Raw genomic sequence first — 26,582 nt, 5'->3', positions numbered from 1 at the left:
GAGTGCAGTGCCACTGGGGTGGGGGTGGTGAAACTTTACTGCCATGGAAATAACCAGGGCAAAAGATTGGTGTGAGGCAGAAGGCTAGTTCAAGTTGGGATTTTTTTTTTTTTTTTGAGACGGAGTCTCGCTGTCACCCAGGCTGGAGTGCAGTGGCGTGATCTCAGCTCATGGCAACCTTCGCCTCCTGGGTTCAAGTGATCCTCCTGCCTCCGTCTCCTGAGTACCTGGGACTACAGGTGCATGCCATCACGCCTGGCTAATTTTTGTATTTTTAGTAGAGACAGGGTTTCGCCATGTTGGCCAGGCTGGTCTCCAACTCCTGACCTCAAGTAATTTGCTGCCCTCGGCCTCCCAAAGTGTTTGGATTACAGGCATCAGCTACTGCGCATGGCCTGAGTTGGAATTTTTAAAAGTAGATATATTAGCCAGCCTGCCTCTGCATGGGACGAGTGTGGCACTGGTTCTTGGCAGGTTTTTAGAAAAATAAGATATAAATGTATAATATAAAGAAAAAGATTAACATTTTTTTAAAAAGTAGATTAAAAAACAGTTGAAGGTCTGAGTGTTGAGAGGCAAATGGGGTCTCTGGGGGATCCTGTCCTGCAGCAGGCCTGACTTTCAGATGACTGTGCTTATAAGGCAGATCAGTGCCTTCCTGGTTGCCTTAGTTCTTTCCATTTCAGACACCACATTTGGATCCTGGGGCAGCTGCTCAACTCTACCCAACTCTACCATGGCTACCTGGGCTTGGAGAACATGTGAGTATTAGCTACTTTTACAGTCAAATAGGGATCTTGTAGAAGAAACAGGTAGACAGACCCACCAGTCTCTCATTCTGACCTAGCAAGCTGGTGAAGTCACTGTCGGTCCTAGTTCCCTTGTATGTTGGGCTGCAGGCCCATTCCAACACAGCCCAACTCCCCCCTCCCCCCCCTTTTTTTTTTTGAGATGGGGCCTCACTATATCGCCCAGGCTGGTCTCAAACTCCTAGGTTCAAAGGATCTTCTAGCCTCAGTCTCCTGAGTAGCTGGGACTACAGTGCGTGCCACCGTGCCTTTTTTTTTTTTTTTAATGAGACAGGGTCTCACTATGTTACCTAGGCTGGTCTCAAGCAACCCTCCTGCCTCAGCCTCCCAAGTAGCTGGGACTACAGGCACAAGCCACTGCACCCAGCTCCAACTCCTTTCTTTATGCAAATACAAAAGGCAAACCTTGGTGCGACACTTAGTCCTTAGTAGCAACCCTGGCTCATCCTCCTAGTCTTTCCCTAGTATTTGCATCAATGGCTAACTAAGCTGATGGCAGACCTCATCCTGGGGTAATACTCATTCAGGGAAGCAGCAACAAAGGAGGGTGGGGAAAGAGGTCAGGTCAGATTTACCTAACATGATATGTAGCATAATAGGTGCCCATTAAATCTCAGCTACTAGTAAAGTTGGTGAGGAAGAGGTATGGAGGCATTAAGACCTGAAGCACTGAGTTGGTCCATAACCCTCGGCTTTAGAACAAGGTCTGGTTTTATTTTCTGGCAGAATCTTTTAAAATATAAAACAGATAAAACACATCTCAACCCTGCAATCTGCCAGCATGCCTTGTTTCTACAAGATGCATGCTAGACCATGAGACTACATAGCAAAGGGTCTTTAAGAGGATTTGGTTGGGAGAAATAGAAAAAGCAGATCTTAGGGAAGCCTGGGCTAGCCCAAAAGCTGAGCTACATCCCTGAACACTAGAGCAGTCCTTGTCTTTTCAGATCCTCGTATGTCTTCTTATTCACAACATTCCCACTTGAGTCTTCATATTCTTCCTGAAAAGGAAGGGGTACACTTTGTTAGACAGCTCTCCTAAAAGAAATGTTTGGAACCAATCTCTAAGTACCTGAGCTCATCCTGGCCTGATTCCATGGCATACTCTGGTACACTAAGATTGGCATTCATCTAAGCCTTTCTCGACTGGGGTTCCACAAGAGAATTAAGTCCCACTGCCCCAAAGCAGCCACCGTGTGCAATGAATTAACTTCTCTCGTAGACATCTAGAATGGTATCAGTCATGACCCATCATTAGAGTATCTGAGAAAATAGTTCATTTAGCTCTCTATGTTTAAGATGGGGAACCCTGGTTGAGAAAGGCTGACCTACAACAGCAGTTTTCAAATGGTTCCCAAGAATCCCAGGATTCTGCTCAGAGGCCATTGCAGGGGTTGAAAGGGAGGCCAGGAAGTCTGAGCTTCCCCATGTCCAGGGCAATTCTGCTTGATTCTATTTTATATATCAGAGTACTATATTACAAGTGGAAGAGAGTTTTGCTGCCAAAAAGAAAAAAAATACTGAAAACCACTGACTCAAAAAAAGGGAGGCTATTGTCAGTTACTATGGGACTTGGAGTGAGTCAATACCATTCCTTACATACATGTCATTCTTCATCTCTGAAACCTGCTGCTTGGGATGACCATCATAAGACCAACAAGGACATCTCCCTGTCGCTATGAGAGTATCATCTCTCATTAGATGCTTTCCTCAAAGGAGATCTAATACATGATACAGAGTCTCGGCATTTTAGTCTATAAATCTCCATGGCAGAACATGAGATTGGGTACTCCCACTTGCCATTTCAATTTTTTTTTCTTTTTTTTTTTTTTTGTGAGGTAAGTTCTTGCTCTGTCACCCAGGCTGGAGTGCAATGGTGCGATCACAGCTCACTGCACCCTCGACAGCCTGGGGTCAAGCAATCCTCCTGCTTCAGCCTCCTGAACAGCTGGGACCACAGGCATGTGCCACCACTCCCCGCTAATTATTGTATTTTTTGTAGAGATATGGTTTCACCATGTTGCCCAGGCTGGTCTCCAATTCCTGGGCTCAAGTGATCTGCCTGCTTTGGCCTCCCAAAGTGCTGGGATAATGGGCATGAACTGCTGCACCTGGCCCATTTCAAAATTCGAATGGCAGAATACAATCTGTCTTTTTGTTGTTAAAGAGACAGGGTCTTACTCTGTCACCCAGACTGGAGTGCAGTGGTATGATCATAGCTCAGCAGCTGCCTCAAATTCCTGGGCTCAAGCGTTCCTCCTGCCTCAGTCCCAATTAGCTGGGACTACAAGCATGCGCCACCACACTTGGCTAATTATTATTATTTTTTTTTTGAGACAGAGTCTTGCTCTGTCACCCAGGCTGGAGTGCAGTGGCACAATCTCGGCTCATGCAACCTCTACCTCCCCAGTTCAAGTGATTCTCGTGCCTAGGCCTCCCAAGTAGCTGGGACTACAGGCGTGCATGGGTGGATCACCTGAGGTGAGGAGTTTGAGACCAGTCTGGCCAACATGGTGAAACCCTGTCGCTACTAAAAATACAAAAATTAGTCGGGTGTGGTGGCGGGCGCCTGTAATCTCAGCTACTCGAGAGACAGGCAGGAGAATTGCTGGAACCCAGGAGGCGGAAGTTGCAGTGAGCTGACATTGCACCACTGCACTCCAGCCCGGGCAACAGTACGAGACTCCGTGTCAAAAAAAAAAAAAAAAAAAAAAAAGGAAAAGTCAATTTGTAGATATTGTCACATTCTACTCGCTGCTGCAGTACACCAGGGACCATCTTTCACCTCCCTTCTACATGGTGAGGGAGCTCTCTATCACTTGACACTATCCCTAACACCATCCACATTAGTACCCACCTCAGTGTCAGGCTGCCATCGTTCTGAAGCCTTCTGCAATTTCAGTTTGGCCCACACTGCAGGATAAGAAATGAACAGCAATCAGGATGGACTGAACATCTGTCAGGCATCCAGTGTTATAATCCTCTCTCCCTGCCATTAGGATGCTCCCTAGAAGACTCTGCCTTTGAGATTCTTGGCTACCCCAAACCAGAGTTTTGGTTCTGGACCACCTATAGACAAAACCCTTTCCACTGCAAAATTCATCATGATCTTGCTTTGCTATAAAAGTTGGATCAAATATAACCAAAGACCTCCGAAAACAGAGAAACTGATACTCTCGAAGGAGGTTAATGTGGAACAACCTATGAGAATAATGGGGAAAGTGACTTTACTTTCTTAAAGCTCATAATATAAAAATTCTAATAGTTCAATAACAATCTCTATGAAGGAGAAAAGGTAAAGACATCCGAAAAAATCACTGTAGCTTCAGAAGGAGTGATCAGACATGTATACACAAGAAAAAAACAGATACAAACCAGGGAAAGAACAACTTGAATCTTTTTTTTTGAGACGGACTCTCGCTCTGTCGCCCAGGCTGGAGTGCAGTGGGGTGATCTCAGCTCACTGCAAGCTCCGCCTCCCGGGTTCACGCCATTCTCCTGCCTCAGCCTCCCGAGTAGCTGGGACTACAGGCGCCCGCCCCCATGCCCGGCTAATTTTTTTTTGTATTTTTTAGTAGAGATGGGGTTTCACCATGTTAGCCAGGATGGTCTCCATCTCCTGACCTCGTGATCCACCCGCCTCGGCCTCCCAAAGTGCTGGGATTACAGGCATGAGCCACTGCGCCTGGCCAACAACTTGAATCTTAAAGTATGGTGTCAGGAAGGTGAACTCTTAGAACAGATGGCTACATGTAATACATCAGACAGGGAAGATAATAAAATATCAATAGATGATGAGAAAACAGAACTTGATTCCTGTGTTTCCACCTTTCCCATCAAGCAGAATAATCTAAACTTGACAAGATTAGAAGAAATATCACAGAGAGACAGTTAAAGCCTAAGATGGGTGAATGAATAGTAAATAAAACAATATATGATAAAATGCTTAGCTCTGCACCTGGCACATAGGTGCTCAACTAATCAACTTTTCCTTCTTTGCTAATTGCTTTAAATGAACTGAAGTTGGCCAGGCACGGTGGCTCATGCCTGTAATCCCAGCACTTTGGGAAGCTGAGGCAGGCGGAACACCTGAGGTCGGGAGTTCGAGACCAGCCTGATGAACATGGAAAAACCCCACCTCTACTACAAATACAAAATTAGCCGAGCGTGGTGGTGCATGCCTGTAATCCCAGCTACTCAGGAGGCTGAGGCAGGAGAATCGCTTGAACCTGGGAGGTGGAGGTTGGGGTGAGCCGAGATAACACCACTGCACTCCAGTCTGGGCAACAAGAGCGAAACTCCGTCTCAAAAAAACAAAAAAAAATTAGCTGAAGTCTTCAAGCCCAGGTAATATGCACATCAGGAAGGAATGGAGAAGTTATGTGCTTACTATGTGACAGGGCAGGACCCTGTCATATTCTTTGCCAAAGCTCTTCAAGAATCTAACCAAGAATTCAGCCTGGGTGACAAAGCAAGACCGCCAAAAAAAAAAAAAAAAAAAAAAAAAAAAAGAAAAAAAGGCCGGGCGCGGTGTCTCACGCCTATAATCCCAGCACTTTGGGAGGCTGAGGTGGGCGGGCAGATCACCTGAGGTTGGGAGTTCGAGACCAGCCTGACCAACATGGAGAAACCCCATCTCTACTACAAATACAAAATTAGCCAGGTGTGGTGGTGCATGCCTGTAATCCCTGCTACTCAGGAGGCTGAGGCAGGAGAATCGCTTGAACCCAGGAGGTGCAGGTTGGGTGAGCCGAGATCGCACCGCTGCACTCCATCCTGGGCAACAAGAGCGAAACTCCGTCTCAAAAAAACAAAACAAAACAAAACAAACAAAAAAAAACATTAGCTGAAGTCTTCAAGCCCAGGTAATATGCACATCAGGAAGGACTGGAGAAGTTATGTGCTTACTATGTGACAGGGCAGTACCCTGTCATGTTCTTTGCCAAAGCCCTTCAAGAATCTAACCAAGAATTCAGCCTGGGTGACAGAGCGAGACTGTCAAAAAAAAAAAAAAAAAAAAAGGCTGGGCGCAGTGGCTCACGCCTGTAATCCCAACACTTTGGGAGGCTGAGGTGGGCAGATCACCTGAGGTTGGGAGTTCGAGACCAGCCTGACCAACATGGAGAAACCCCATCTCTAATAAAAATGCAAAATTAACTGGGCATGGTGGTGCATGCCTGTAATCCCTGCTATTTGGGAGGCTGAGGCAGGAGAATCGCTTGAACCCGGGAGGTGGAGGTTGCAGTGGGCCGAGATCGTGCTATTGCACTCCAGTCTGGGCAACAAGAGCGAAACTCCATCTCAAAAAAAAAAAAAAAAAAAAAGAATATTAATAAAGTGCGACCAATCACCTAAATGGCGATTTCCGGTGGCAATTTCAGAGGGCTCTTTCTTAGCTTTTGTACAGTTAAAAAAAAATCATAAATCTAAACCAATGGAATAATTAACATAATAAATTTATAAGTAAAACCCTCTAAGTTTAAAAAAAAAAAAAATCACTGCGGCCGGGTGCGGTGGCTCACGCCTGTAATCCTAGCACTTTGGGAGGCTGAGGTGGGTGGATTGCCTGAGCTCAGGAGGTGGAGACCAGCCCGGGCAACAAAGTGAAACCCCACCTCTACTAAAACACACAAAAAATTAGCTGGGCATGCTGGCGTGCACCTGTAGTCCCAGCCACTCGGGAGGATGAGACAGGAGAATCGCTTGAACACAGGAGGTGGAGGTTGCAATGAGTGGAGATCGCGCCACTGCACTCTAGCCTGAGCAACAGAGCGAGACTCCGTCTCAAAAAAAAAAAAAAAAAATCACTGCAACTTAAATGACAGTTCAGAATCTCTTGCTCCAGGCTAAAATCTCCAAGAGAGAAAATAAAAATTTCAAAAGAATGATCTAAACAAGTTAATCCAGGCCAGGAATGGTGACATGAGAATCACCTGAGCCCAGGAGGCAGAGGCTGCAGTGATCCAAGATTGTACCACTGCACTCCAGCCTAGGCAAAAAGCAAGACCCTGTCTCAGAAAAAGAGAGAGAAGACAGGGGCTGGGTTCGGGTGCAGTAGAAATTGAGGTAGAAATAAAACTACAAATGCTATGTGGTGAACCTAAAAAGTTCAAGGGAAGCCATGATGGGTAGAAATAATACAACTAATCAAAAACAGTGGCAATAACAACCTTCATAGGGAGAAACTGACTAACCTAGACAGCTAAGTAGATAAATTCTGAAAGTAATACAATTGAAGAATCATGAACCTGCCAATGATAATTCTTTTTTTTTTTTTTTGAGACAGAGTCTCACTCTGTCGCCCAGGCTGGAGTAAAGTGGCAGGATCTCAGCTCACTGCAAGCTCCGCCTCCTGGGTTCACGCCATTCTCCTGCCTCAGCCTCCCAAGTAGCTGGGACTACAGGCGCCCGCCACAACGTCCGACTAATTTTTTGTATTTTTAGTAGAGATGGGGTTTCACTGTGTGAGCTAGGATGGTCTCGATCTCCTGACCTTGTGATCTGCCCGCCTCAGCCTCCCAAAGTGCTGGGATTACAGGCGTGAGCCATTGCGCCTGGCCCTGCCAATGATATTCTTAAAAAAAAAAAAAAATTAGGGCCAAGCGTGGTGGCTCATGCCTGTAATCCCAGCACTTTGGGAGGCCAAGGCGGGCAGATCATGAGGTCAGAAATCAAGACCATCTTGGCTAGCATGGTGAAACCCCATCCCTACTAAAAATACAAAAATTAGCTGGGTGTGGTGGCGCACGCCTGTAGTCCCAGCTACTTGGGAGGCTGAGACAGGAGAATCGCTTTAACCCGGGAGGTGGAGGTTGCAGTGAGCAGAGATTGCGCCACTGCACTCCAGCCTGGCGACAGTGCGAGACTCCGTCTCAAATAAAAAACAAAAACAAAAACAAACCTGTATGGCTAAGAGAACACGATTTCTTTCTAGAAAGACTCTTAATGACTAACCCTTAAAAAATCACGTGATAAGTGTGATTTCAAAGAAGGCAGTAAGGCGTTGTGGAAAGAGGAAAGACTGTTTTAAGACACACGTGTTGTAATCCCAGCACTTTGGGAAGCCAAGGCAGGCAAGTCACCTGAGATCAGGAATTTGAGACCAGCCTGGCCAACATGCTAAAACCCTGTCTCTACTAAAAATACAAAAAAATTAGCCAGGCGTGGTGGCGAGCGCCTGTAATTCCAGCTACTCGGAAGGCTGAGGCAGGAGAAATTGCTTGGAACCAGGAGGTGGAGATTGCAGTGAGCTGAGATCACGCCACTGCACTCCAGCCTGGTTGACAGAGCAAGACTCCATCTTAAAAATTAAAAAAAATTAAATGAAATGAAATAAAAAAAGAAGAAAAGAAAAAGGCTGCCATGAAAATGTTAATGGCAGAGAAAGCTACCACTGTGGGGAAAACAGGAAGCCTGGCGGTGGTCCTCTACGTGCTTCAGCAGCACATTCCCTGATATGCACTCCACTTCACTTTCTTCAAGAGGTATTTTGCTGCTGTGTTTCTATAGCCTCTAACACAAGCTTACTGAGGGCACTTCTATTTTTCCCTTTATATCAGGCATTCCTTTAACATGAGCATGGTGGCTCATGCCTATAATCCTAGCACTTTGGGAGGCCAATGCGGGTGCATCACTTGAGGTCAGAAGTTCCAGGCCAGCCTGGCCAACATGGTGAAACCCCGTCTCTACTAAAAATACAAAAATTGCTGGGCGTAGTGGTGCATACCTGTGGTCCCAGCTACTTGGGAGGTTAAGGCACAAGAATTGCTTGAACCCAGGAGGCGAAGGTTGCAGTGAGCCGAGATCAGCCACTGCATTCCAGCCTGGGCAACAGAGCAAGACTCTGTCTCAAAAAAAAATAAAAAATAAAAAAATAAAGTTGAGTGCAGTGCCTCATGCCTATAATCCCAGCATTTTGTAGGGCCAAGGTGGGAGGATCACTTCAGCCCAGGAGTTTGAGACCAGCCTGGGCAACATAAGGAAACCCCATCGGCACAAAAAAAAAAAAAAAAAAGAAAATAAACTCAGAATAGTTTTATAAAGCACTTGCTTTCTTTGTCATAAGAAGTCAAGAAATTATATAAGTTAAAGAATCTTAGCGCAGTCCCACTGAAGAGATATCTCTGTCAATATAAACAGTTTCAAATGACAGGTTGTAGCATGTTGCATGTTGGGCGGGGATCACGCCTGCAATCCCAGCACTTTCGGAGGCTGAGACAGGCAGATTGCTTGAGTACAGGACTTTAAGACCAGCCTGGGCAACATGGTGACACACCATCTTTACAAAAAATACAAAAATTAGCCGGGCATGGTGGCACAAGCCTGTAGTCCCATCAGCTTGGGAATCTGAAGTGGGAGGATCACTTGAGCCTGGGAGGCAGAGATTGCAGTGAGCTGTGATGGCACAACTGCACTCCAGCCTGGGCAACAGAGTTGGAAGCCCAAGGTTCAAGCTGACCAAACAGCTGAACAGCCTGCTAAGCATAACTGAGAGTAAAGTGCCTGTAATTTAACAGTGGGGGGGGGATGGGGGGGTAAAATACCTTACTTCTGTCTAATCAGCCAACAGTGAAATGTGACATAGATCCACTGAAAAGAATATAAAAAGCCAGGATGGGCGCGGTGGCTAACGCCTGTAATCCCAGTACTTTGGGAAGCCAAGGCAGGTAGGTCACCTGAGATCAGGAGTTTGAGACCAGCCTGGCCAACATGCTAAAACCCCGTCTCTACTAAAAATACAAAAAAATTAGCCAGGCGTGGTGGTGAGCGCTTGTAATTCCAGCTACTCGGGAGGCTGAGGCAGGAGAATCGCTTGGAACCAGGAGGTGGAGGTTGCAGTGAGCTGAGATCACGCTACTGCACTCCAGCCTGGGTGACAGAGCAAGACTCTGTCTCAAAAATAAATAAATAAATAAATTAAATTAAATTTAAAAAAAGAAGAAAAGAAAAGGCTGCCATGAAAATGTTAATGGCAGAGAAAGCTACTACTGCTGGGAAAACAGGAAGCCTGGCGGTGGTCCTCTATGTGCTTCAGCAGCACATTCCCTGACATGCACTCCACTTCACTTTCTTCAAGAGGTATTTTGCTGCTGTGTTTCTATAGCCTCTAACACAAGCTTACTGAGGGTACTTCTATATTTTCCTTTATATCAGTCATTATTTAACACATTAAAATCAATTCAGAAAACTATCCATACAACCATTCAATCAAAATCTTGCATAAAAGGGAGTTCACAGACCCAGGCTAAAAGCCCTGGTTTATACTCAGCACAGAGCTCTTCTCAAAGGAGAAACAATCAGTATTGCCGACTAATTCATTTCCCTTAAAAATGCAATAATTAGCTGGGCACGGTGGATCACGCCTGTAATCGCAGCACTTTGGGAGGCCGAGGTGGGCAGATCACCTGAGGTCAGGAGTTCAAGACCAGCCTGACCAACATGGAGAAACCCCGTCTGTACTAAAAGTACAAAATTAGCCAGGCATGGTGGCGCATACTTGTAATCCCAGCTACTCGGGAGGCTGAGGCAGGAGAATCGCTTGAACCCAGGAGGCACAGGTTGCGGTGAGCTGAGATCGCACCATTGCACTCCAGCCTGGGCAATATGAGCGAAACTCCATCTCAAAAAAAAAAAAAAAAAAAAAGCAATAATTAGGCGCGGTGGCTCACGCCTGTTATCCCAGCACTTTGGGAGGCCAACATGGGTGGATCACTTGAGGTCAGGAGTTCGTCACCTCAACCAGCCTGGCCAACATGATGAAAGCCCATCTCTACTAAAAATAGAAAAATTAGCTGGGCATGGTGGCACATGCCTGTAATCCCAGGTACTAGGGAGGCTGAGGTAGGAGAATTGCTTGAGCCCAGGAGACGGAGGTTGCAGGAGCCAAGATCGTGCCACTGCACTCCAGCCTGGTGACAGAGTGAGACTCGTCTCAGAAACAAAGGCTGGGCATGGTGGCTCACGCCTATAATCCCAGCACTTTGGGAGGCTGAAGTGGGCGGATCACCTGAAGTCGGGAGTTCAAGGCCATCCTGGCTCACACAGTGAAACCCCATCTCTACTAAAAATACAAAAAATTAGCCAGGTGTGGCGGCTCATGCCTGTAATCCCAGCACTTTGGGAGGCCAAGGCGGGCGGATCACGAGGTCAGGAGATCAAGACCATCCTGGCTAACACTGTGAAACCCTGTCTCTACTAAAAACACAAAAAATTAGCCAAGTGTGGTGGCGGGCGCCTGTAGTCCCAGCTACCGGGAGGCTGAGGCAGGAGAATGGCATGAACCCAGGAGGTGGAACTTGCAGTGAGCCGAGATCATGCCACTGCACTCCAACCTGGGCGACAGAGTGAGACTCCGTCACAAAAAAAAAAAAAAAAAAATTAGCCAGGTGTGGTGGCACGTGCCTGTAGTCCCAGCTACTCGGTAGGCTGAGGCAGGAGAATCGCTTGCGCCCGGGAGGCAGAGGTTGCAGTGAGCCAGACTGCACCATTACACTCCAGCCTGGCGACAGAGCGAGACTCCATCCATCTCAAAACAAAACAAAAAAACACAAAACAAAAAACAGAAATGCAATAATTATACAACTGTCCTAGATTTTACATAACCACAACCTACTGCCTTTAATCCTGGATACACAGGGTATTAGGATGCTGAATTGAAGGAGTAGAGCCATTTGTACTTGCCTAGGAGACAGTAAATAAATCTTACTTACAGGAGACAGCATCTTCAATCTGTGTCACATTAGCAAAGTGAGCAGTGTTTGGGATGCCCAAACACCTCATGCCATGAGCATGACGCCATTCCTGGGAGAAGAGAGAAGCAAAAGGATCATGTGAAATGGGAATAGCTGAACACAGAGCACTAACTCCATTCTACTCATAAATCCTAACATGGCCCTTTGCAAGACTCCACCTAAAGGTAGCATTCCTTTTGTGATTCATGTTTGTAAACAGCTGGCTGTGACTGACAAAAGGGTGGTATTTCAAAGCAGCACTGCATTGTTTGCCTCACTGGGTTGGCTTGTAAACCTAGATTCTAGACCCAGTAGTCTTATACATAAAACCTCTGGGTCAAGATCACAGAAAAACATCACAACTCTCACTACATCTCCCATATTGCAGGAGAACTTACCAAAGCCCCAGCAACTCCAAACACCTGCATGAATAGGGGTTACTAATGGCAGGTCAGCATCATCTTTGTAGGTAAAGGAGAAGACTTTTATTAGGCACAATGATGTGGTGAGGAGAGAGCTGGGAGATTATACACTGACATGATGGCAGTTTTAACTAAGGGATGGTAAATGGCATGGGCTTTATCCTGGATGCCAACTCCAATCATTGTAGGAGGTGCTGAGAAGGATTCAGAACTCACTCATGGGCTCAGCAAAAAAGACCCATTATCAATTAGTAATATGTATGACTCAGAGAGAGGGAGAGGAGTTCATATAAATTTGTCATCCTTGGTCTAGCATAAATCTTTTCCATTCTGTAAAATTTCCTTCCAAAATCTAAGAACTCTAAGTAGAGCCCACTTAGAGGTGAGCCCACTTACAGCAGTATCATCCGGACAATACCCTGTCTCAAGAATGGCTTGATAAATATCAGCCCCTTCATTTTTTATTTTCTCAAGAGGCAAAGATCCATTTAAGATCTGAAAGAGATCAGTCAGCCCTATTTTTTATCTTGAGTATTAGCAATGGGGTAGAGAAATAACCAAGAAGTCAGAAATTGGTCTAAAATGCTAGCAGAAAGACAAAAACAGAGAAGTTTAAGAGCAGGCAAGAGAAAACCAAATAAGGTTCAAAGAGTGGTGTGGTAGAATTCCTCCAGAAACTATCTCAGGTATTTAAGACTAACATTGGTGCCAAAAGTCAAATGCCATGGGCTTGATTTTAAAACCATGCTTCTCTGATTCCCTTCAGCTCTGGACACCAGTGGTCCACATAGGCTGCTCCTACTCTCTTCTCTAAAAGTCTCATGTTTTTACTTCAATTCCCAGGAAAAATGGCTCTGAATTCCTTACAGCAAAGTGTCGCTGGAAGGCTTTGGGCCCTCGGTAGGTGTAGTTTCCACAAATCTCACAGTTGTAGTTGATATTTAGGCCATGAAGCTTATACAGCCAGTAGGGAATAGGCTAAAAAAGAAAAAAACAAAACAAAACCAAGAAGTAGTGTTAGCCTACTAAACTCTGTATCTGTTTCCAAAATGGGGAATGGGGAGAAAGTGGTAGTGCTGAGACTTACTTTGCCATCCCAGCCAAGTGGCAGGTTTTTGGGGTTGTAAATGATCTCGTTCTCTTCATCTTCACTCTCACTCTCACTGATCTGCTCTTCTTCCTCTTCTTCTCGCTCTTCTCCTGTCCTGGCTTGCTTGCGCTGTACATTTTCATGAGTGAGATGTCGCTGTTCCTAAAGCAGGTCCATAAATGAAAAGTCAGAAAAAAGTAGTGCAGAATAAGAAGGGAAATTTCCTGTTTTCCTGTAACTTTTGCTGACCCCTTACTTCCAAGGATAAGGTTCTTTCTTACAGAATAAAGGAAAATCTTGCCTTCATATCAGAACTCCTTATCAGCAGGCTCTACCTGATCCCAAAGAAAAGAGTCAAAGGCTTTACATCACTTGCCTAATTACTCATCTGAGGCTATTATAGAACAACAGAAAACAGTCTCATCTATTCTGACTCTAAAATATTTCCTGGCTGGGTGTGGTGGCTCATGCCTGTAATCCCATCACTTTTGGAGGCTGGGGTGGGAGAATCACTTGAGGCCAGGAGTTTGACATCAGCCTGGGCAACACAGTGGGATCTCATCTCTACAAAACATTTACAAATTGGCTAGGCACGGAGGTGTGCACCTGTGATCCCAGCTCTTTAGGAGGCTGAGTTAGGAGGAATGCTTGAGCCCAGGAGTTTGAGGATGCAGTGAGCTCTGATCCCGCCACTGCACTCCAGCCTGGGCGACAGAGCGAGACTCCTTCTCAAAAAAAAAAAAAAAAAAAAATATGCACCCAATACAGGAGCACCCAGATTCATAAAGCAAGTCCTCAGAGACCTACAAAGAGACTTAGACTCCCACACAATAATAATGGGAAACTTTAACACCCCACTGTCAACATTAGACAGATCAACGAGACAAAGTTAACAAGGATATCCAGGAATTGAACTCAGCTCTGCACCAAGCGGACCTAATAGACATCTACAGAACTCTCCACCCCAAATCAACAGAATATACATTCTTCTCAGCACATCACACTTATTCCAAAATTGACCACATAGTTGGAAGTAAAGCACTCCTCAGCAAATGTAAAAGAACAGAAATTATAACAAACTGTCTCTCAGACGACAGTGCAGTCAAACTAGAACTCAGGATTAAGAAACTCACTCAAAACCGCTCAACTACATGGAAACTGAACAACCTGCTCCTGAATGACTACTGGATAAATAACGAAATGAAGGCAGAAATAAAGTGTTCTTGGAAACCAATGAGCACAAAGACACAAAATACCAGAATCTCTGGGACGCATTTAAAGCAGCGTGTAAAGGGAAATTTATAGCACTAAATGTCCACAAAAGAAAGCAGGAAAGATCTAAAACTGACACCCTAACATCACAATTAAAAGAACTAGAGAAGCAAGAGCAAACACATTCAAAAGCTAGCAGAAGGCAAGAAATAATTAAGATCAGAGGAGAAGTGAAGGAGACAGACACACAAAAAACCCTTCAAAAAAAAAATCAATGAATCCAGGAGCTGGTTTTTTGAAAAGATCAACAAAATTGATAAGACCGCTACCAAGACTAATAAAGAAGAGAGAAGAATCAAACAGACGCAATAAAAAATCAAAGAGGAGATATCAACACCGATCCCACAGAAATACAAACTACCATCAGAGAATACTATAAACACCTCTACGCAAACAAACTAGAAAATCTAGAAGAAATGGATAAATTCCTGGACACATACACCCTCCCAAGACTAAACCAGGAAGAAGTTGAATCCCTGAATAGACCTGAATAACAGGTTCTGAAACTGAGGCAATAATTAATAGCCTACCAACCAAAAAAAAGTCCAGGACCAGACGGATTCACAGCCGAGTTCTACCAGAGGTACAAAAAGAGCTGGTACCATTCCTTCTGAAACTATTCTAATCAATAGAAAAAGAGGGAATCCTCCCTAACTCATTTTATGAGGCCAACATCATCCTGATACCAAAGCCTGGCAGAGACCACAACAAAAAAAAGAGAATTTTAGAAAATATCCCTGATGAACATCGATCCAAAAATCCTCAATAAAATACTGGCAAACCGAATCCAGCAGCACATCAAAAACTTATCCACCATGATCAAGTTGGCTTCATCCCTGTGATGCAAGGCTGGTTCAACACACACAAATCAATAAACGTAATCCATCATATAAACAGAACCAAAGACAAAAACCACATGATTATCTCAATAGATGCAGAAAAGGCCTTTGACAAAATTCAACAGCCCTTCATGCTAAAAACTCTCAATAAACTAGGTATTAATAGGATGTTTCTCAAAATAATAAGAGCCATTTATGACAAACCCACAGCCAATATCATACTGAATGGGCAAAAACTGGAAGCATTCCCTTTGAAAACTGGCACAAGACAGGGATGCCCTCTCTCACCACTCCAATTCAACATAGTGTTGGAAGTTCTGGCCAGGGCAATCAGGCAGGAGAAAGAAATAAAGGGTATTCAATTAGGAAAAAAGGAAGTCAAATTGTCCCTGTTTGCAGATGACATGATTGTATATTTAGAAAACTCCACTGTCTCAGCCCAAAATCTCCTTAAGCTGATAAGCAACTTCAGCAAAGTCTCAGGATACAAAATCATGTGCAAAAATCACAAGCATTCTTATACACCAATAACAGATAAACAGAGAGCCAAATCATGAGTGAACTCCCCTTCACAATTCCTTCAAAGAGAATAAAATACCTAGGAATCCAGCTTACAAGGGATGTGAAGGACCTCTTCAAGGAGAACTACAAACCACTGCTCAACGAAATGAAAGAGGACACAAAGAAATGGAAGAACATTCCATGCTCATGGATAAGAAGAATCAATATTGTGAAAATGGCCATACTGCCCAAGGTAATTTATAGACTCAATGCCATCCCCATCAAGCTACCAATGACTTCACAAGCTTACCAATTTCTTCACAGAATTGGAAAAAACTACTTGAAAGTTCACATGGAACCAAAAAAGAGCCTGCCTTGCCAAGACAATCCTAAGCCAAAAGAACAAAGCTGGAGGCATCACGCTATCTGACTTCAAACTATACTACAAGGCTACAGTAACCAAAACAGCATGGTACTGGTATCAAAACAGAGATATAGACCAATGGAACAGAACGGAGTCCTTGGAAATAATATGACACATCTACAACCATCTGATCTTTGACAAACCTGACAAAAACAAGAAATGGGGAAAGGATTCCCTATTTAATAAATGGTGCTGGGAAAACTGGCTAGACATATGTAGAAAGCTGAAACTGGATTCCTTCCTTACACCCTATACAAAAATTAATTCAAGATGGATTAAAGACTTAAATGTGGGCCAGGTGCGGTGGCTCACGCCTGTAATCCCAGCACTTTGGGAGGCCAAGGTGGGTGGATCACCTGAGGTCGGGAGTTCGAGATCAGCCTGGCTAACATGGTGAAACCCTGTCTCACTAAATACACAAAATTAACTGCGCATGGTGGCACATGCTTGTAGTCCCAGCTACTCGGGAGGCTGAGGCAGGAGAATCGCTTGGAACCAGGAGGTGGAGGTTGCAGTGACCTGGGATCATGCCACTACACTCCAGCCTGGGCGACAGAATGAGACTCTGTCTCCAAAAAAAAAAAAAGAAAAAGAAAAAGAAAAAAAGACTTAAATGTTAAACCTAAAACAATAAAAACCCTAGAAGAAAACCTAGGCAATACCATTCAGGCCATAGGCATGGGCAAGGACTTCATGACTAAAACACCAAAAGCAATGGCAAAAAAAAGCCAAAACTGACAAATCAGATGTAATTACACTAAAGAGCTTCTGCACAGCAAAAGAAACTACCATCAGAGTGAACAGGCAACCTACAGAATGGGAGAAAATGTTTACAATTTACCCATCTGACAAAGGGCTAATATCCAGAATCTACAAAGAACTACAAAGAATCTACAAAGAGAAATGCAAATCAAAACCACAATGAGATACCATCTCACACCAGTTAGAATGGCGATGATTAAAAAGTCAGGAAACAACAGGTGCTGGAGAGGATGTGGAGAAACAGGAACGCTTTTACACTGTTGGTGGGACTGTAAACTAGTTCAACCATTGTGGAAGACAGTGTGGCGATTCCTCAAGGATCTAGAACTAGAAATACCATTTGACCCAGCCATCCCATTACTGGGCATATATCCAAAGGATTATAAATAATGCTGCTATAAAGACACATGCACACTTATGTTTATTGCAGCACTATTCACAATAATAAAGACTTGGAACCAACCCAAATGTCCATCAATAATAGACTGGATTAAGAAAATGTGGCACATATACAACATGGAATACTATGCAGCTATAAAAAAGGATGAGTTCGTGTCCTTTGTAGGGACATGGATGAAGCTAGAAACCATCATTCTGAGCAAACTATCGCAAGGACAGAAAACCAAACACCGAATGTTCTCACTCATAGGTGGGAATTGAACAATGAGAATACTTGGACACAGGGTGGGGAACATCACACATCGGGCCTGTTGTGGGGTTGGAGGACGGGGGAGGGATAGCATTAGGAGATATACCTAATGTAAATGACGAGTTAACGGGTGCAGCACACGAACATGGCACATGTACACATATGTAACAAACCTACACGTTGTGCACATGTACCCTAGAACTTAAAGTATAATAAAAAAATTTAAAAAAAAATATTTCCTTAACCAGGACTTTCTTCTCCTTTCCTCACCAAGATGACCACATTTTTTTTTTTTTTTTGAGATGGAGTCTTGCTCTGTCGCCCAAGCTGGAGTGCAGTGGCGCAATCTCGGCTCACTGCAACCTCTGCCTCCTGGGTTCATGCCATTCTCCTGCCTCAGCCTCCCGAGTAGCTGGGACTACAGGTGCCCCCTACTATGCCTGGCTAATTTTTTATATTTTTAGTAGAGACAGGGTTTCACAGTGTTAGCCAGGATGGTCTCGATCTCCTGACCTTGTGATCCGCCCGCCTTGGCCTCCCAAAGGGCTGGGATTACGGGCATGAGCCACTGCGCCCGGCCCAAGATGACCACTTTCTAACTTGCCTTGAGTCTCTCCTCATTCCAATCCAATTTCCATTTTGCTACCAGGTTTATCTGTTTAAAAACCCAAATCTGTAGTGGCACGCTATCCTACTTAAGAGAACTTTTATTGGCTTCCTACTGCTTATAAGGCAAAGTCCAAATTTCCAACATAACTCTCCAACAGAGTTTTCTCCGACCATTCCCTCCCTCATAAGCCATATTCCACACACACTGCATTTCTCATTTCCTGAACATATAATTTTATCTAATACTGTTGTATCTTTGTGTTTGCTGTTTCCTCTACCAGAAACTTTTTCTTCTCCCTTCCCTCTTTCTACTTAGAAGACTCAACCTCACTTTATTCAGGTATATATCACATTATATTGTAATTATTTGTCTCCCCTAACCACAAAATGAGTTTCTTAAGGGCAAGAGGCTGTCTTATTCACTATTGTATCAAAAAAATTAGCATAATGTCCAAAAACCAACAGACATCAACAAATGGTATAATAATGGCAAAAATCTTATCAGTTCATAGTGAGAGCAACTTCTGGAAAGTATTTGGCTAGAACTGGTTGGAATTCCGAAGAGAATAGTGCCATCTCCTGGCAGGGAAAGCAAAATGCTCTTAAAGGATGGAGAGGCCGCCGAGTGGCTCCAGCACTTTGGGAGGCCAAGGCAGGCGGATCACTTGAGGCCAGGAATTCAAGACCAGCCTGGCCAACAAGACAAAACCCTGTCTCTACCAAAAATACAAAAATTAGCCAGGTGTGGTGGCACACACCTGTAGTTCCAGCTACCAGGGAGGCTGAGGCACAGGAATCACTTGAACCCAGGAGGCGGAGGTTGCAGTGAGCTGAGATCCCGCCACTGCACTCCAGCCTGGGTGACAGAGTGAGATACTATTTCAAAAAAAAAAAAAAAAAGGAGGGAGAAAGTGGTGGACAAATCTCATGTCAAGGGCATGAGTGGCCTCCCAGCCACTCACAAGACTGGCAATTCAGCCTGCTGTCCACACTAGCACAGCCCAAGTTCACAGCGGAGAATATATCTCTCCAATGTCCAATGTCTAGCTAGCCTTTTACTGAAAGCAGTCATAACAGAATCACAGGTGACTAGTTCTACAGCTATTATATGAATGGTCCTCAAAGGCCGAATGAAAATGTCCACGGCAATTAACAAAAATATGTAAACAAGCTATCTGACCCAGAGCCATCCACTCAACGGACCATGCGAGTGTGTGTAAAGGGAAAGGCTCTGAGAGAGTTAAAAATTGGGCTGGGCGCGGTGGCTCACGCCTGTAATCCCAGCACTTTGGGAGGCCGAGGCAAGCGGATCACGAGGTCAGGATTTCGAGACCAGCCTGACCAATATGGTGAAACCCTGTCTCTACTAAAAATACAAAAAACTAGTCGGGCGTGGTGGCGCATGCCTGTAGTCCCAGCTAGTCAGGAGGCTGAGGCAGGAGACTCGCTTGAACCCTGGAGGCGGAGGTTGCAGTGAGCCCGGATTACACCACTGTACTCCAGCCTGGGTGACAGAGCAAGACTCTGTCTCAAAAAACAAAAAACTGTACACAGCAGACACAATCAGAAAGGCTGGTCTTCTGAAGGACTCCAGAGACACTGATCATCTTTTCTGGATGAGTGCTGCCCTTTCTTCCACTTTTTCTTCCTGGAAAGAGATTTCTTTTCCTCCTACTCCTCTCCCTGCTTTCTCTCTGAGACAAGCATACTGGTCAGGCTAGGCCTTTCTCTACCCCAACCCACACTTCAGCTCCTCCTGAAATATTCAAGGAGAACATTCACTGCCAGCTTTGTACTAATAATATTCTAGCCCTACTAAGTTTCTCATAATCTTATGAACATGTAAGTTGACTTACATGAGATGACTTATGAAAATGCCTTTTCATAAGTCATAACTGAAAGGCCACTTTGAGTAGCCTTTCTGTTACTTGCCCTTTGAGTGTCTGCTTTGTGGGCTACTCCTGAGTATTTTCTAAAGCTCAGGCACAGAATCTGCACTATTCTGGACATTACATTGTGAGGGGACTCTATTCTCCATGACTGGCTTTATGGGAATTGGGCAACTTTGGGAGTATCATCTAACAACAGAATAGGAACTTACTGAAGAGCCTTGTACCCTGACCTCTATTTTGTGCCATACTAGTTTATCAGCTATCCACTCCTCTTTTGAACCTAATGAAAAAAATATCTTCTGTGAGTTCCTCTCCCTTTAACTCCTGTGCTTTATACCATTTTCCACTTTCAGCAGTCAGTCACTTACCCCGAGAATCTCTACATATTCATAGATCTGGGCTTCTAGAAAAGCAATGTCTTTGTTCCTTTCAGTGTCTCTGAGAAAAAGAAACAAGCTGTTTCACTCAAGGATTCTCTCATCCATTGTTTTGTTCCCTATATCTGGGAACATTTATTGCACAACTGCATTAAAAATTATAAGCACATGAGAAATACGATGCTATGAAAGCAAATGCTCTGTTCATCTCAGGACTCTCTGACAAATACTGAGGGTATTTCTCAGAATGCATGGAGGCTTCCTCTATGACCTCACCTAGAAGATGAAGGACACATCAAGACCGCTTACATTTCCATCATTATAATCTACAAAGGAAATGTGGTATATAAGAGCAAGCTCTGCAGCAGGTAGACCTAGGCCCAAATCCTGACTCTGCTACTTAGAACTATGAGAGAGTGGACACATTCCATAACTTTTCTGAGTCCTTATCTGCAAAAACTCAGGATAACAACTAATTTTCTCGGTTGTTGTGAGAATTAGAAAAAAACGTACATTAAGAAAATACTGGGCCAGGCTCGGTGGCTCATGCCTGTAATCCCAGCATTTTGGGAGGCTGAGGCTGGCGATCACTTGAGGTTGGGAGTTTGTGACCAACCTCGCCAACATGGTGAAACCCTCTCTCTACTAAAAATACAAAAATTAGCTAGGCACGGTGGCTCACATGCCTGTAATCCCACCACTTTGGGAGGCTGAGGCAGGTGGATCACCTGAGGTCAGGAGTTCATGACCAGCTTGGCCAACATGGTGAAACCCCGTCTCTACTAAAAATACAAAAACTAGCCAGGCACGGTGGCGCACTCTGGTAATCTCAGCTACTCGGGAGAGTGAGGCAGGAAAATCGCTTCAAGCAGGGAGGTGGAGGTTGCAGCGAGCCGAGATTGCGCCACTGCACTCCAGCCTGGGTGACAGAGGAAGACTCCGTCTCAAAAACACAAACAAAAAACACACAAAAATTAGCCAGTGTGGTGTTGCACATCTGTAATCCCAGCTACTCGGGAGGCTGAGGCAGCAGAATCACTTGAACCCAGAAGGCGGAGTTTGCAGTGAGCCGAGATTGTGCCACTGCACTCCAGCCTGGGCAACAGAGCGAGATTCCATCTCAAAAAAGAAACAAACAAACAAACAAAAAAAACAACCCTGGGTCGGGCACGGTGGCTCGCGCCTATAATCGCAGCACTTTGGGAGGCCAAGGCAGGTGGATCACTTAAGCTCAGGAGTTGCAGACCAGCCTGGCTAACATGATGAAACCCCATCTCTACTAAAAATGCAAAAAATCAGCCATGTGTGGTGGTGCGCGCCTGTAGTCCCAGCTACTCAGGAGGCTGAGGCAGGAAAATCTTTTGAACCCAGGAGGCGGACGTTCCAGTGAGCTGAGATTGCACCACTGCACTCCAGCTTGGGCAACAGAGTGAGACTGTCTCAAAAAAAAAAAAAAAGAAAAAGAAAAAAGAAAATACCTTGTATAAGTATGTAGCTCAAGAATTAGATTCAACTTTACCAAAAATAAGCTTAGAAAAATAGGTTTTGAACCTATTTAGCCTTTTAGCCTCCATAACCTATTAAAGGTGCCATGAACATGGTTTCAAATTTAGAAACTTGATGTGCTCTCAATCAGATGAATACAGACGGTCCTTGGTTTATATTAACAGTGATAGTACTCTCTGCTATTAGCAGAGATAAAGAGCAGACTGGATCTCTGTCAACCAATAACGGAGATAAAGCAGGCTTTAAAGTCTCCACTGTGGTTAAAAATTCTGCATGGGAATAACATTTAAAAGCCACAAGCAGCAGTGCTACCCCAGCCACTCACCGCTTGGTGCCCTTTGACTTGGGATTTTTGGCAAACAAAGAGGTATCAAGTGACTCCAGGGACTTTCCTTTGGTACTGAATAGTCTCTGGGCTCGCTCTTCTAGGGTCCTAAGGAGACAGGACGGCAAAGGATTTTAGGGTTACTTTACCACACAGGCTGGCTTATTTTTGCAGTGTGGAGCAACAAAAAAAATGGAATCAGAGCTACTTAGAAGACTGTGCAAACACATAGTAAATCGATAGTTTTGATAGAAAAACTATTCCTTACCCGCCACATTTCAAGCCTAAAGCTAAGAGAGCAGATTTCAATCTGTCCAAACCCAGAGAGGCCAACTCCTGTACAAAGAAGAGAAAAATTACAATATTACATTAACAGATTTTTGGGAAACCCCAAATGCAGGCCAGAGGGTGGGTGTTCCTGAGGCTGTGGCAGGACCACACATTTCACAGCCAATCTAGCAGTAAGTCTAAACTCTCCAGAGGACTGAATCTATAGTTATCTTCAGACTTAACCATACTGATAGTGTTCCATTTACTTTACTACGGCTTAATGTAGTTAGAATAATTATTTCAGTTTCCCAAGTAGTAATTTTTTTCTTTTTGCCTTGCTACTTTCTTTGTAGATGCTTGATCTCAAGAAATAGTGCCTTATCACAACACAACCATGGTATTAAAGACAGGAGAGCAGTCTTTAAAGACAAAAAAATAGACAGAGAGAACACTACTACTGCTGAAGGAAACATACCTCCCAGGAGGAGAATGCAGAGAGGTCAAGATGGGCTCCAGCATGGGTCAGGGCACTGCTTGTCTCTTTCTGGAAAGAACAATATGGTATTTATTAAGATCCAGGTTTAGGCCAGGTGTGGTGGCTCACACCTGTAATCTCAGCATTTTGGGAGGCCAAGATAGGTGAATTGCTTGAGTTCAGGAGTTAGAGACCAGGCAGGGAAACATGGTGAAATCCTATCTCTACAAAAAAATATCTGAATTAGCTGGGCATGGTGGCATGTGCCTGTGGTCCCAGCTACTCAGGAGTCTAAGGTGGGAAGATCTCTTGAGCCCACAAGGTTGAGGCTGCAGCAGTGAGGTATGATCATGCCACTGTACTTCAGCCTAGAAGCCAGATGGAGACTTTGTCTCCCAAAAAACAAAACAAAACAAAACAAAAAACAAAAAAACCCCACCAGGTTTAGGATGAAGCTAAGGTTTGTCCACATTCTCTCCCTGGAGAGTTCAGGAAAAACTCATGTTTATCCCTAGAAGTGAGAATGTAGATTCCTAACATATGATCTGATAAGCTCTTGGTTGGCAGGAACCACATAGCAGTAATGATGTGATTGGTGAAAATCTGGGCACAGTCAAAGGCAAGTGGACCCTGGCAGTCTTGCTCCAAAGTACACTCAAAAAAACCTCACACACGGCCAGGTGCGGTGGCTCACGCCTGTAATCCCAGCACTTTGGGAGGCCGAGGTGGGCGGATCACCTGAGGTCGGGAATTTGAGACCAGCCTGACAAATATGGAGAAACCCTGTCCCCACTAAAAACACAAAATTAGCCGGGTGTGGAGGCGCGTGCCTGTAATCCCAGTTACTCGGGAGGCTGAGGCAGGAGAACTGCTTGAACCCGGGAAGCGGAGGTTGAGGTGAGCCGAGATCCCGCCATTGTACTCCAGCCTGGGCAACAAAAGCGAAACTCCGTCTCCAAAAAAAAAAAACATAGCATACTTGGCAGGGAATACCTCATTGTCACAAGTGATACCAAGGAATTGATACCTAATGCCCTAAAGTGGAAGCTCAAGATAAAGGAAAATAATTACTTCAATTCCCTGGCATGTCCACCATTCACATCCCACTGAAGCTCACCGGCCATCCAGGAAAGGTCCCATTCTCCCATTTCTTCTCAAACTCAGCCTGAATCTTCCCAAAAAGTTCATTCTGATCTTGGAGAGGCTTCACTCTATCTGTGTAATCCTGAAGGTACTCAAGCAGCATCTCTAGGTATCTACAGAGGAACACACAATGCAGAGAAAGCAAAAAGGGTTTCTATTTTTGGTATCTTGTTATTCCCTGCAGAATATAAAGTACTTATAATTCTAGTAATGCTATCTTTTTAATACTTTTTTTTTTTTTTTTTTGAGGCAGAGTTTCGCTCCTCTTACCCAGGCTGGAGTGCAATGGCGGGATCTTGGCTCACCACAACCTCCGCCTCCCGGGTTAAAGCGATTCTCCTGTCTCAGCCTCCCGAATAGCTGGGATTACAGGCATGCGCCACCATGCCCGGCTAATTTTGTATTTTTAGCAGAGACGGTGTTTCTCCACGTTGGTCAGGCTGGTCGCGAACTCCTGACCTCAGGTGATCCTCCTGCCTCGGCCTCCCAAAGCGCTGGGATTACAGGTGTGAGCCACCGCGCCCGGCCAATACTCATTTTTAAATGAACTTACAATGGACTTTTTTCCCAACATGTCATTTTGATTCTGACCTTTCCCACCTCCTTTTATTCTCATAAAATGATGCTAAATACTAAGGTCTTAATTACCTTGCACATAAAAGATTTCAGTAAAAAGAAAATGAGAAAAAGAGGGGAAGGGTATAAAATCACTAATCAGGGGAGTAATTAACAAAAACATAAATTTTTCACTTATACATCACACCTAAGCATCTCACTTCAGTCACTATCTGAGAAAGTCTAATTTTTTTTCCCATTAAACTCCAAAAACACAGAAATCCCAGAGTGGGAGAGTTCCTTCTATAATGAGACAAAATTAAGAACACTATGGGCATAAGATGGAAGATGTGCCCACAGACACACCTTTGTCCACATCCAGACTATCGCAAAGGTTTTAAAACCACATCATTCATAACCCCATCCTCCAATAAACCTGGAAGTATGCCTTCATGTATGCCTTCCAGGCAACAAATTCAGAACTTCACCCTCAAAAACTTCACATTATCTTCTAATCAAATCCAGGAGAGGCCTAGAAACTATTAATGCCTACCTCTTATACTCTGCATTCTTCCTTTCTTTAGGAATGTCAAATAATTGGTCAAAGATGGACAGGTATGTGATATAATCCAGCTTCTGAAAAGAGGAAAGAAATGACAAGAAATTCAGTTAGGTATTTATACTGTAACAAGTTACAATATAATCTCCAATAAGTGAGATCAAAATTCAGTGTTTTCTAAAGAAGTAACAAGGGCTGGCTAATTTTGGTTTTTTTTGCTTGCCTATCATTCAATCCTACTACAACTGGAGTGTTAATTTCACTGGACTGAAGGAAAATATCAGACATAATAACTTTACAAAATAAAGATCAAGTTAATGAACATTAAACTAAAAGAAACGTTTGTCGATTATTACCTCATGCTAGGGTCTTGGTTAAAGACTCTGACACCCTAAAACAAGGTGCTCAAAGGTGCCATTTGTTCACGCAAGTAACTACTTATTAAGCATCTTTGTACCAAGTACGGGGTACAGAAAACAACAAAACAGACAAGGGATCTGACTTGCCTGCATGGAACTTGAAGTTTGGTCACTGCAACTCTGGGACATTTCTTCACAATTCCATGAGGAATCTAATCATGGATTTCCTTGTGATCCTTTTGAGATTGTCATATTAAACCTCATCTCTTGTGATAAGCTATTTTTTTTTTTTTTTGAGACGGAGTTTGGCTCTTGTTGCCCAGGCTGGAGTGCAATGGCATGATCTCGGCTCACCACAACCTCCACCTCACGGGTTCAAGTGATTCTCCTGCCTCAGCCTCCTGAGTAGCTGGGATTACAGGCATGAGCCACCACGCCCGGCTAATTTTTTCTATTTTTAGTAGAGACAGGGTTTCTGCATGTTGGTCAGGCAGGTCTTGAACACCTGACCTCAGGTGATCCACCTGCCTTGGCCTCCCAAAGTGCTGGGGTTACAGGCGTGAGCCACCGCGCCCGGCCTGTGATAAGCTATTTTTAAACATCTTTAAGAAAAGACATTAAATACCTTTTTGCTGACAGAAAGATCATGTTGTTTTATCTTCCATGTACCTAGTATTGTTTGTGTCTAAAACAGGAACACCTAGAAGAACACATAAATCTGGGTGGGCACAGTGGCTCATGCCTGTAATCCCAAGGCTTTGAGAAGCTGAGGCAGGAGGATTGATTGAGTCCAAGAGTCCAAGACCAGCCTGGACAATACGGTGAAACCCTATTTCTACAAAAAAAAATTTTTTTTTTTTGAGTTGGAGTTTTGCTCTTATTGCCCAGGCTGGAGTGCAATGAATGACACAATCTCGGCTTACCGCGACCTCCACCTCCCGGGTTCAAGTGATTCTCCTGCCTCAGCCTCCTGAGTAGCTAGGATTACAGGCATGCGCCACCATGCCCGGCTAA

At 44.3% G+C, this 26,582-nt stretch overlaps 1 protein-coding gene across 3 annotated transcripts in view; it reads right to left on the bottom strand.

Annotated features, from left to right (window-relative positions):
* Positions 1-1,502: 1,502 nt before the first annotated feature.
* SF3A3 (splicing factor 3a subunit 3) overlaps positions 1,503-26,582 on the bottom strand; it is a 38,153-nt gene continuing 13,073 nt past the window's right edge. For all 3 annotated transcript variants that reach the window (XM_054671216.2, XM_016932447.4, NM_001246453.1), the window contains 11 exons: positions 25,204-25,286; positions 24,070-24,208; positions 22,953-23,021; positions 22,476-22,543; positions 22,208-22,315; positions 20,368-20,437; positions 13,049-13,213; positions 12,829-12,939; positions 11,519-11,609; positions 3,667-3,722; positions 1,503-1,810 (listed from right to left, as the gene is read on the bottom strand). In XM_054671216.2, the coding sequence (XP_054527191.1) occupies positions 1,733-1,810; positions 3,667-3,722; positions 11,519-11,609; positions 12,829-12,939; positions 13,049-13,213; positions 20,368-20,437; positions 22,208-22,315; positions 22,476-22,543; positions 22,953-23,021; positions 24,070-24,208; positions 25,204-25,286 (1,038 nt within the window). In that variant the 3' untranslated portion in view covers positions 1,503-1,732. The remainder of the gene's footprint in view (positions 1,811-3,666; positions 3,723-11,518; positions 11,610-12,828; positions 12,940-13,048; positions 13,214-20,367; positions 20,438-22,207; positions 22,316-22,475; positions 22,544-22,952; positions 23,022-24,069; positions 24,209-25,203; positions 25,287-26,582) is intronic.

This window comes from Pan troglodytes, chromosome 1 (assembly GCF_028858775.2).
Source record: "Pan troglodytes isolate AG18354 chromosome 1, NHGRI_mPanTro3-v2.0_pri, whole genome shotgun sequence".
Lineage (NCBI taxonomy): Eukaryota > Metazoa > Chordata > Mammalia > Primates > Hominidae > Pan > Pan troglodytes.
The sequence above is the reverse complement of the archived record's forward strand: the minus strand, read 5'-3'. Positions and strand labels throughout refer to the sequence as shown.